This window comes from Antrostomus carolinensis, unplaced genomic scaffold (genome assembly GCF_000700745.2).
Source record: "Antrostomus carolinensis isolate BGI_N321 unplaced genomic scaffold, ASM70074v2 scaffold37286, whole genome shotgun sequence".
NCBI lineage: Eukaryota > Metazoa > Chordata > Aves > Caprimulgiformes > Caprimulgidae > Antrostomus > Antrostomus carolinensis.
This window is the reverse complement of record NW_010324615.1, coordinates 680-12,980: the sequence shown is the minus strand read 5'-3', so window position 1 is coordinate 12,980 and position 12,301 is coordinate 680. Positions and strand designations below refer to the sequence as shown.

The 12,301-nt window shown below is 44.2% G+C and overlaps 1 protein-coding gene across 2 annotated transcripts in view; it reads right to left on the bottom strand.

The window, feature by feature from the left end:
• ZNF384 (zinc finger protein 384) overlaps nucleotides 1–12,032 on the bottom strand; it is a 20,049-nt gene extending 8,017 nt beyond the window's left edge. Inside the window, exons 1-4 of one of the 2 annotated variants that reach the window (XM_010170992.1) lie at nucleotides 11,980–12,032; nucleotides 9,242–9,308; nucleotides 8,850–9,090; nucleotides 8,188–8,518 (exon numbers count right to left, since the gene is read on the bottom strand). In XM_010170992.1, the coding sequence (XP_010169294.1) occupies nucleotides 8,188–8,518; nucleotides 8,850–9,090; nucleotides 9,242–9,308; nucleotides 11,980–12,032 (692 nt within the window). Of the gene's footprint in view, nucleotides 1–8,187; nucleotides 8,519–8,849; nucleotides 9,091–9,241; nucleotides 9,309–11,979 lie in introns of those variants that run through there. The other variant, XM_029085703.1, reaches the window with a different exon arrangement.
• Between the last annotated feature and the right edge of the window lie 269 nt (nucleotides 12,033–12,301).

The following is a 12,301-nucleotide window of genomic DNA, read 5'->3' as shown; positions in this document are numbered from 1 at the left end:
AAAGCGAGACTTTCAGAGAATGTTCGTGTTAGACAGAAACACCCTCAAAAATCATGAAATGCCAGTAAAAGGGGGATGTACAATTCTAATTCTGCTCCCATATGAAAGTCATCATGATGAGTCATAAACAAAATGATGCTTATAGCAACTGGGCTACAACTCTGTGGCACACAGTACCATATTTTTTTCCTTTTTTTCATGGAAGGTTCCACCTCATTCATCAGATGCTGTTATAAGATAAAATACCATTGGAACTATCAGCTCATAGTAAAATTTGCCTAACATGGATTAACAGTATTTTTCAATCAAGTGCCTAATTAATCAGTATCATGGTTGTGAAAACTATGTAAGCTTTTACATGGCTTTGAGAATTCAAATTCCTAGTTATCTACTCAGATTAGTCTTAGAAGTTAATTGAGCCCTTGCTCCTTCTGTTAGACTACACATACAGGTTAGACCACAAGTTTTAAAAAAAAATCAAATCAGAAAGGTCTGAAGTTAAACTAAACGATAAGAGTAAGTTTAGGCTGGCAGAGTCAGCAGTTCATTTAGCAAAGAAAGAAATGCACTGCCTTTGCAATGCAGAGTTAATGAAGTAACTAATGCAAGCATAGCATAATAATGGATGCACAGTTCATGATAAAAGCTAATTTAACCCTACAATTCCCTGATTTTTTTTTAAGTTAAACATTTTCTTGCTCATATTTTGTAAGAGGGTGGGGAAAGGAGATGGCCAAGATCCACAGCTAGAAAACTCAGATAAGACCTAAATAAAGCCAGCGAGTATGAAGATGCCAAATGAAAGCATGTGAATTGTACCTCTGCTTCCACGCTTTTACACGCAGCATCAGCTCCTATATAAAAGTTAACATTACACTTACATTTACCAATTTACATGGCAATTTATACTACCAAATTGATGAGCTATGCTCAGAGATCTCGGTCAACTTATTTCCACAGTCCTTCAGTCACTTGGTAGCTTGATAAGGCTTCAGAAATTCATCTTCTCCTGAGAAGGTGGCAAATGTTTTTAAATGCTCTCACCATACAGCACCTTTTCCAGTTCTCAGATTTGAGGGCATTCCCGCGTTTTGTCCATTTTTCCAAATGATCTTTTAAAAATACCAGACCCAGAATTTTGTGGTATTTCAGCACGTTGCACAAGTTGCCTGTCTTCTTTTAATGACTCCAGCATTTATGCTTTTAACAACTGCAGTCACCCTCTTCTGCCACAGCCTCGCACTGGGAGCTCACATGATGCCACTGAATTCATAAAAGTCTTTTCCACAGTCATTGCTTTCCAGGATACTGTTTCCCCATATTCCTTATTTTTAGATCAAAGACTAGATTCAGTAGTATCCAACAGGACACTTCTGTCTGATACTGTTTACCACTATGTCCAAACACCTAGGCCTCAATTCCTGACTGCTGGAGAAGTCACCCGCTATCACCCAAAAGCCTAATTCTTCCATTGGGCTGTATTAAAATACATTTTGCTTGAATAGTTCCAGTTTAACAACCACATAAAGCTTCCCTATTTTTTAATTTTTAGCTGTCCACTAGCATTGCTTCTATCTGTGAATTATCAGACACGACTTCCTGTTGGCCTCCAAATCACTGAACAACATCAGGCCTAAGACCTTCTCTACCAATTTTTTAAACCAGTCACCATGAGCAAAAAGACCAGCAAAACAATAAAACATAACGAGGGGTTTCCTAGTATAATGATAACATGCAAAATCTAAAATGAAAAGCATACAAAAGGCCCATGAGAAAGCACTAGCAAATCTGGAATCACCAGGATTAAGGTCACCTATGTCACCGTGACTTGGCTCCGCAATGCAGGTGCGTTCTGATACAGCCTTATCGACTGGTTCCACGGAACTGCAGCCTTATTATGTTGCACAGACAGATACTTAACAAGCCAGTGCTCAGGTTTTTCATCACCACTCTGCGTACAGTCTCAAGCCTCGCCGACCACATGCAATTCCAGCCTTATGAAGCAGAATCACTCATCTGTTGTGCCCACCACAGAAGTGCTCCATAAGCACTCATCTGTCCCCACAACATCCCCATTTTGTTTTTTCTACGGGAAAGGAGTGAACCACAGTAAGACAGACAGACCCAGTAATTCCGAGTGGCCAGACTGGTACCTGTGACCACTTTTTTTCCTTTAAAGGAAAATTCCTATTCTATACATTCAAATCACAGCTCCTGCAGATTTCTGTGCTACAGCTATGAGACGCAATGCTTCTGGAAAGCAAAACAGGGTCTGACATGTAACAGAGGACTACTCAATGATACTTGAGAAGAAATTACCATTTGGGGAACACCAAATGTTAATTATTTCAGGATAACTGTCTGTGGTCATGTTTAGCCTGCGGCAAATGCAAATCCACTGAAGAGCAGACCTAGCTCATGTTTGCACGTGCTTCAAGGCAAGATTATCCACAGGCCTGAACCACACGGTTGTAGGATACCATAGCAAATTTGTGGCAAACACAAGCCTAATCTACAATTCTTCAGACTAGCAGCCAAATGCCTTCCCCAAATCATCCTTCTCAATTCTGCAACCCCATGTGAATATATAAATATATACATATTTAAAACACTCCTTTCAGGTTCTCTAAGTAAACATGCAGGACTCTGACAGGCCCTCGTGTACACAATGACTACAATCACATCATCAAGGGTGGTATCAAAGTGCATTGACTCAACAGGGCCCAATTAAGGTATGATCAGGTAAGATGTTCAATAGAACAGTTTTGAAGTTCTCTCTCCCCAGCTGAAATTGTAACTGCCTCCCTCATTCCCCTGCACACGCTCATTCCACTGACATGCAAGTAACGTGCTAAAATTAAAACTCATGACTGCAGAACTTTTACTGTCAATTCCTTCTGCTTGGATGAACTAAGAGTGCACACATGTGCACGCACACACAGTTACAACATCCCAGCAGAAGAGAGAGAACTCACCATAACGCAGGTTTTTACCCTATAATGTCCTGAGGCACGTGGTCAGTCTTAATTCTGACATTTTCTAACCTCCAGGCACAACATTCATACAAAGCAAAGCTTATGTGTACAAACTGCATGTGTAAATATGGATGTGCATGTGCACCTGTCCTCCTTAGAGCTTTCAGATCATAAGCCAATTTCAACCACATCTGGAAAAGGGGTAAGGATCTTAACATCATCACAAGTCTCATAAAAATATGCAGCTGGGGAAAGAAAGAGAGACCCTCTTGGAGCCCTCTGCAGAGGGAAAGGCCAGTAAGCTCACCCTTGATTAGACATCAGAGAATCCACACAGGAGAGAGCCGCTGGAAACCAGGCTTCATTAGTTCCGCTGCTCACGGAACTACTTGTTAAAAAAAGCAAACAGAAATTCCAACATGTGGCATCATACTGACACCCATGTTGGTCATCAGCAATCTTAAGATCCACTGCACAGACCTCTGCCACTGCAGCTAGGATGGTACATGACAAGGACAGTAGTGTGTCACCTTTTCTAGCCTTAGAGGGGGGTGAGGTTCTTTGCCAGAGGAGGTCGCATTCTTGTGCTGACATGAGAGACACAGCAAAATTTAGGAATATTGAGTGGAATATTTCTAGGCTTTGGAGGGAATGTGGTCAAACTTTCTGCCTGACATTTCCAACTTCATCCTCTCTTTGCCCTTAGCCCTCTAGCCTGTTGCAATCCCCTCTCTCCTGCACCAAGACCCAGGCCCAAGCTCTTTACCCACATGCCCCAGTCTCTTTATCCTCTACTGCATGGCTCTTCCCTATTCCATTCTCCCAGTTACCTAACATCTGTCTCCTCTCCCCAACACTTTTATTTGTCTGTCCCCATCCCGTGCTCTTGTCCCCATCTGTTTTGCTAATTCTAGGTATCTCCTCATTTTCCAGCCCCTAGCAGATCTGCATCTTGCTTCCTCCCTTCAGTTCTGGTCCTTCATAGCTTCTCTCTGTGCCACCTCTCCCTTGCAAACAGACTCCCTATCACATCCTCTGCTGCATTCCCTAGTCTGCAGGCTCTAGTCCTTTTCCTCCTTTTTGATTCTCATCTCTGCTCTACCAAGTTTCCAAACTTCCTGGACAAAATCAGCTCCAGGCCCTGCCCATATCTTATTCTTGTCCCTACTACCTTTGAACCAAGCAGCGTCTTCTCACACCTTGCCTTTGTGCCCATCAAAGGAGGGAGGTTACTGTCAACACTGGGCACCAAAGACTCCCTTCTGAAGCAGAAGGAGCAGTTGTGACTGAAGGAAAAGCATGCTAGTCTAGAAGATGTTTATTGCTGCAGAGGGAATACACATGTAGTCCAGCCTCAAACAGAAACTGAGAGGTTAGAGTGTATTTATCTCTTCTGTGGAGATAGACAGTCTGGTCAGTGCCTGGAGTCATGCAAGCCTCAAGAAACGTCAAAGAGGATATAATCTTTGCATATTTCAACTACCAAACTATACAGCATCTCAGAGGATGCTTGACAGATTTTTTCCAAGCTTGCAATTTGGCCAAATGAGTCCACATTTTCACAGATATATGTGGCTTACAAAAGCCATAGCCACCAGATTTCAAATCTATTCAAAACCATGGGTAGTTCACCAAACTGCAATGCTAAATCCAGTACAGAGCAGAAAAAAAAGGCTTAAAACAAGACATCCTACGAACATACCCATCTGCTGTATTCAAACCACTGGCTCCCCTTGTGTCCCTCGTCTCCTCACTAAAGGGGACCTCCAGACAGCTTCTTCACACTCTACAGCTCAACACTGCTTCTTTCTAAGTCTTCTAAGGCTTCTGTGCACTTCCTCATCCTGGACTTACCTCAGAAGCTTCCTATCTCCCTCAGCTGCTTATTGTCTCCCAAACCCCCTGCTGTTCCCACAACCTAGTGAAAGTAGGGAAACTCAGAACTAGCAGTGAGAACAGAGAGCTTGTTGGTTACAGTATGATGGCAAGGCCCTTCTCAAGCCTACAACTTTTCTGTTGGCATCCTAGGCTCCAAAGCACAGCTTGCAAAACCATTCCAGACTATAAACTGGTATTCATCCTAGCCTTTACAAACTTAATACTGCAACCAAGGAATGCCTGTAAAGAGCTCTCTTCCTCTTACAAAGAAGGAACTATTTGAGAACTGTTTGTCAGAGAGAGAGAGAACTGATGACCTGTCCCAGATAGGCTGAACCACTTCATCAGTCTTGTCCACTGATCACCACAAACTCCTAAAAGTGCACCAGGTACAGGCACTAAAACAGTACTAAGAAACAATACTACAGTCTCCAGCACCTAGGCTCACTCTCTCTTCCTCAGCACCTTTTACAGTTCTGAGAGGAAGCCACGTGCTTCACACTTGTCAGCATCTTACCAGAAAGACTCCTGATGCTGATCTCATTTTCCACAGAAAAAGTAAATTCTACAGAGAAATGATAGTCATAGTCTTCTCATAGCACAAAGCAAAACACCAAGGACTCTGCCAGGCTAATCCTAAGGCTAGATGTCCAAGACCTGAAAGGAACGGCATCATTAGCAAGAGCCTCACACTTCTTACAAAAAAACCCCAAAACAACCTACTCACAAAGATTTTTGCACTGCTTTCACAGCAGACTAATATTTCACTTCTAGAGATGACACAGCAGCAAAACAGCTGTCATCTGCTGGAGCAAGACTCTCTACATTCGGTAGAGAATGGGATGAGCTGCAATATGAGTATCACCTTTGTTCTCCAATTCCTTCCAAGTCTGCCTTGCTGGGCTGCCCATTCAAGGCTTTTTTAGGAGTCAGGAATTAGGGAAAGCAGGCAGCTGCCAAGGCACTCAGGATAAGAGAGCTCACAGAGCTCAAAAAGAAACTCAAAACCAAAAAACAATTAAATTCAACAAAGTAATACCAGGCTTTAGGAATTAGGTATTTTAAAAAAAGTCATATTGATCAATACAGTACAACTCCTCTCAGGCACCTGACTAGAGTGTCCTCAGCTTATCACTGTAAGAATCAGTGAAGTCACACAAACGTAACCGTACCACAAGCAACTCCTCCAGCCTCAGAAGGGAGCGGGAGGAGATGAACCTCACCCACAGTCTTAGCTAGGACATGTCTGCATAATGCCATAACGGGAACTACCCAAACCATCCTCTAGAATGCAGAAGGAACTCAGGAGTCCTCAGTTTTAACTTGCAAATCTATTTATATGTATATTATAAAGAAACAATTTGACTGTATTTCACAAAGGTTTTCTCTCCCACAGCTCCAAGAGAAGACAGCATTTCCCTTTATTTTTTCAACAATTATTTTTAGTTCCAAACTCACACATGGAAAACATCAGCCAAAGAGAAGATGTCAAGGAGGGCAGAAGTGCTCCTTGGTGGTCTTCAATAAATCTCAATTTAGCTATCTTGCACCTAGCTCTGCTCAGAGGAAGGCCTGCTTGGGATGGAGGCTGGAGGAAGAGGCAGAGGTATCACATGCGGATTAAGCATGAAGACAGGAAATCTTCCTGATTACACGTTTCTACATATAAACTCATTCATTTTTTTTTCCTGCAAAGTCTTTTTCATGAGCTGTTACACAGACTATGCGTGTTCATAAACTTTCTGCTGAGTCACTCCACCTGGTCTTGGGCATTTTTTTCCAAACTTACAAGTAAACAAGGAGCTATAATTAAAGCCTTGGTTCAGCTTTAATTCTAGTGTTCACTGCCAATTGTGTCCCCTGTAAATACATATTTAACAACCTAATTAGCAACCCAGACTGTAAGCAGCTTGAGTAGTGTGGAATTGTGGCTAAGGCCCAAAATAAATGGTGGGATTACAAATAGCAAGCTACCTAACACTCCCACCCCTCTTCGCCATACGCTGATTATATTTTCAAAGTGGAAGAACTGGAACATTGGGTAAGAGAATAACAAGGCTGATCCAAGCTCCGGTTTTGTAGCCACTTAACCATATTGATTTTAAAAAGTAAACATTTTTTAAATGCTTTAGTTAAAAATGAAACAGTGCCTGGGGTGGATGCACTGACTCTAGTGTAGATGGCCTTCATATTGTTATCACTTAATTCCAGAAACATAACTAAATCTGTACCAAAAGAGAGGTTAAGGTGAAATTCTTTGAGATGGGACCGTTGGCACATAGTAGGAAAGTGAGAAGAGCTAGAGCTCATCTCCTGTACCAAAAGAGAGGTTAAGGTGAAATTCTTTGAGATGGGACCGTTGGCACATAGTAGGGAAGTGAGAAGAGCTAGAGATCATCTCCTGTTTCTGTTTCCATCTGGCTACTACTTTGCCTCTTACTGATCTCAGTCAACTCTCAGAAACACCTAGCACTAAGTCACCTGTACCTGCTCCTACTTGCCAGCTGAGACAGACCATCACATTTCCTCCCTAGCACTTGCCCGCTCTGTCCAGTTCCCACCTTTTCTGAAACACCCACATTCCTTATCCTCTGGGCTGAAGTATTCCCTCCTAGTTAATCTCTCCTTTTTCCATCACTCACTCATGAACTCAAACCACATCCCTCCAAGCTCAGAATCCCAACCTCAGGGCTCAGAACTCCCCCGCCTCTTATCTGATACCCTTAGGGCTCAAAAACACCCTTATTCCTAATCCAGAAATACTTTTTTTCCCCCCCCTGTTTTGTTGGGAATGCTGAAATAGGAGGAGATCACAAGGGGCAATGCACGCAGAAGCAGACACTATCACCACAGCTCACTTCCAGCTTTGTGTGCCTCCAGTTTGTAGTCTTTACACCGGACAGACTGGAGTCCTAATTTGGGGCACCCAGGTACAGTAGGGCTCTGAGCTACACCAGAAGTGCTCCAGCTGCAGCAGACAGCACTGTGTCCTGCAGTACACCAGCCATGCTACCTGGCTGTAGCACCAAGGATACAGTTTAGCTCCCATAACATTCTGGTCATTAACTAACCTTATAACATTAACATCTGTATATTCAGGAAATCAAAGCTGTCCACTAAGAAGGAGAACCTTAGATTTGGGTCAACCCACCACCTTGCAAACGCTCCTGATTAGGGAGAAAACTCAACTCTTTCTGTAGCTGAAAGGTTCTCTACTGATGGACTCTACAGGGAAAAGGCAGAGATCCCTTCATCCCCACATAACCCTCTGAAAGGTCAGACACACCCCCATCCCCATGCAATGTTACAGTCAAGGTTTAACCCCGCTCCCCACCTGTATGTCTTGCCATCCTTGTGCTGGTCCTCATCATCCTCGTTTGACAGCACAAAGGGGTCACTCATCTCTGGCAGCCCCGACTCCTGCAATCGTTTCTTCTTCCGGCCCCGGGGTGGTTTGGGGGCAACTCCCCCACCCCCACCACCCCCACCACCTTCGGAGAGGGTGGTTGTCCCTTTCTTGGACAGGTCAGGAACCACCTGGAGGGCCGCCTGGGAGCCAGGGGGTAGCGCAGAGACAATCATAGGAGCTGAGATGGGAAAGGTTTGGGCAGAGGAGGCTGTGGTCACCAGGGAACCTGAAGGGGAAGTTATCACCAGACCAGGACCTGCAAAGAAAGAAAGGTGGAGGAAGTCAGTTATTACATCTCTAATTACATCCAACCTCCTTATCCCACAGAAGCGAGCTTTATATACCTACTTTTGACTACAACCCAAACAGAAGAGTAGCCCACACATTCCCAGCCTCCACTGCTGGAAGTCAAACTTCCATAAAGAGGGTGGATGTACGGAGTGCCTAGAGGTTCACCATAGGCAGCTCACACCATCAGTAAAGCCAGGAATAATCCACAGCCCAAAAAGGATGCTCCAGAACCCTCCATGCCCTCATCTCAGAGTCTCCATCATATGTTGCTGAAGTCTGTGGAGTCTCCTTCCTACCTGCTGTCATGAGCCCAGCAGACTGCACTGGTACCACGGTGATGTTCTGAGTGACGGAGGCTTGGCTGTGTGGTGTCAGCTGCTCCGGCTTGGTGTCCGAGTCCATGGAGATACCAGTGGGTAGGGCCACAGAGGTGGGTACTGTCAGCAAGGCAGGGTAGTGGGGGGGAGCCAGGCTGCAGCCCTTCTCTGTGGGCAATAGCTGCTCCTTCATCTTGTTAATAAACATGGTGTTCTCAATCTAAACGAGTGGGAAGAACAGCTTTTAGAATACCCTGGCATTGCTTCTCCAGCAGTTGGCTGAGCAAGAAATGCAACACAAACACTTATCACTCATGAACTTCTAACAGGGAGCAAGAGCAGCATAATGGGTTAGGAGATAAAGATCTTACCTGTCCTGAGACGGTGGGCACTGCTGGCCAGAAGTACGGGGAGGAGTTGAAATGAGATTCTTCCATCCTAGCTGGGCACAGAGGGGGAAGAAGAAGGGGGAAGGGAAAAGGAATGGAGGAGAAGGAAGACAGACAGACAGACACACACATACAAAAAGAACATTAAACCCAAAGAGACTCCAACATGGAACTGACTCAGTCTAACGCTGTGACAGTTTCTTCATCTCCCCTGTCTTACTTGAGCAACTTCTCCCCACTTTTGAGCTATCTGCCCAAATCCAAAAATTATTTTCAGGGGAAAAAGGTGTCTGCTATTCCCACAGGCTTGGGTCCATCTCAAAGGCTTCTTGCCCAATAGTCCTCCATGCACAAAAAGGACTGACTACAAACCCAGAACACCCCCAAAATTCCCCAGTTATCATCCACCCAAGTACATGGCATCAATGATGAAGTCTGTGCATCTGTAACCAGGCAAATACAGCTGAAAACCAATTTTCACTGTCACAGTCTGACCCCGCAGGCAGCAAAATTTTGGACTTTGCCTGTCCCTCTACCCTAGCTCAGCACTAAGGACCCAGATGCAGCAAGGGGACATTAGCATTATGTTACACAGGAAGAAAGACAGGCAGAGAGAGGGAAACAGACTTGCCCAAGATAACAAGACAGCCACAGCAGACCAAGAAGTCAAGCTCAGGGCTCCTAACTTCCTGCTGCCCACTGCTCTGACCACCCCAGCCCCACTCTGGAAAGAAACCGGGAATTATCACTCAATATTCCTGAGAGACAAGACCCTCCGCTCTCATCCAGTAAGACTAGGCAGTGGGAAAATAACCTGACTGCCCTGCTCCTGAGATACCCCATTTCCAAGTGAGATCATGTCACGGCTCTCTATTGCCCATTTAATTGCCATCTTTGGGACAAGATTGTGTCGGACTCTGTCCCCAGTCAAGTGCCCACTGCTCCATCTCAACTCTCCATGCAGTCAGAGGACGAGTGAGACACCAAACGAGCCCTCTGAAGACAGAGGCGTCATCCCTGTAGGAACACCTGGCTGAAGAAGCCCTTTCCATTCTAATCCTGACATTCCTCTGTGTAACAGTATTAGTGGACAAAGTTCACTACACTCGTGAAAACACTATTCAAAGAACTTCACCAAAGAATACTTCCTGAAGCAGGAGATGCACCTGTTCCTGAACAAATATGGAAAAAACGGGAGGTAAAATACATGTGACAAAAACTATGCTCAGGGAATATCTGGCAGAGCGAGCTGCTCAGAGAAAGCAAGCGCTGAAGGTTTCTCATGCAGCTACCTGCAAATTGTCCCACTCTTATTTTTGCTATGATGTGAAAATAGTCTAATTAATGAGTAAATATTGTTTCTGAAGGGCCTATCTCAATCATCAGATAAGCTGAGGAATGTGCCCCGAGTAGCACCAAACTCTTACTTTCCACAAGTACATTAGGGCAGAATAAATACATGTGGAATTGCTGCGTGTGAGCCAAAATGCAAAGATAATTTTCCTCTATGTAGAGAAGCAGTATTTAAATGAACCAAATTACCTGATAATTTTGTTTTTATGAATTGCTCACGCAACAGCAAAGCCAAGGATTCCTGCCTCACTCACTCGCTCCAAATCAACCAATAAACACACTCAAGGATGAATTATTTACCTCGCACCGGCGGCACGCAGTCAGACTGCCAGCTGCCTGACGGGATTACTCGGGATTTACGTTGCTGTGATTCAATCAGAATCTGATGGGGCAAGACTCTTACCTGCCTTCCTCTGCTTTCTGTTCTGAGCCAAATTAGTTATTAAATACGCTGCCCACAGCAAGGCCCTATGTATGTAATGCTTAATTACATGACTTTTTTCTTCCGCAAGATGGGCACACATGAAGAGATAATGCATTCTTGGCAATTGAGCACCACCTGAGTCAAGAGGGGTTTTGTTTGGAATGTCAAGTTTGTGTGTTTGTTTGTTTGTTTGAAATAAGTAAGCCTTTATTTGCTTAGCTTCCACATCAAAAACATCAAAGTGAACCTGATTCTGTAAAAACATAAAGTCTCATATAACAATCAGATACATTTTCCAAATAAACTTTGTAATTGTCCAACACTCCCCTGGATTCAACTGCAAACTTCAGGAGTTAAACAGGAAGATGCCAATTTAAACAAAAATCTCACAACAGCTTTCTTATTTGAAGAGTGCATGGTATGAAAGGCAACTCCATTTCCAGATTCTATAACCCAGACTAGCAGGGGCAAGGGGGCTGAGTGGCTGCCTGTCTCCATCCAGTCCCCCACCAGAACTCCACAGAGCACCCAACTTTTGTTTGCCAAGTTTACAAAGTGTGCAAGTCAAAATAATGCTCTTACTGATTCTCGAAAGATGACTACACTGTTTTCATTACACTCTCCTAGAATCCACCTCCCCATCCAAAAATCTTCATGCCTGAGCAGTTATCAGGCCTCAAAACTTCTGGCTTGAAAGGCTGAAGTGTGATGAAGTTATAAGAATGTGGAGGAAAAGGAGAAATGGTGTAGGAGTTGAAGCTTTCATGCAGTCTCACTAGCAAGCCAGTTTTCCAAAGGGAGAAAACAAAGGTAAGATTCCTCCACCAAACTACTGCCCTAATTCCCCCAGCTGTCCCTCCCCTACCCCGCTTTTAGGGTAAAGGATAATTTGAAAACATGCACCCCTGTGCGCAGCCCCCACTTTAACGCTGCTCACACTTACTTTACCAGAACTCTGCACGTAACCCTTCCAATTGCTCTACAACTACCAGACATGGGCTGGAGCTTCAACCCTGTACCACAGCACGTTCCCACTGCAGTGCCTTCATCATCCCAGCTTCCACAAACAGGTCAGAGATGGGACCTTCTTCCTATTCACCAGTCTAGTATCAGACAGATGTCAACGTACCCTCCTGATATAAACCAAAAACACCTTCTATGTACAGACCACACATGTACATACACCAAATAAACAACTGAGTGAACCAGAGAACTCACAAGGGACAAGAAATCTGGAGTTTAGAGCTCAGAGTACTTCACAGAAT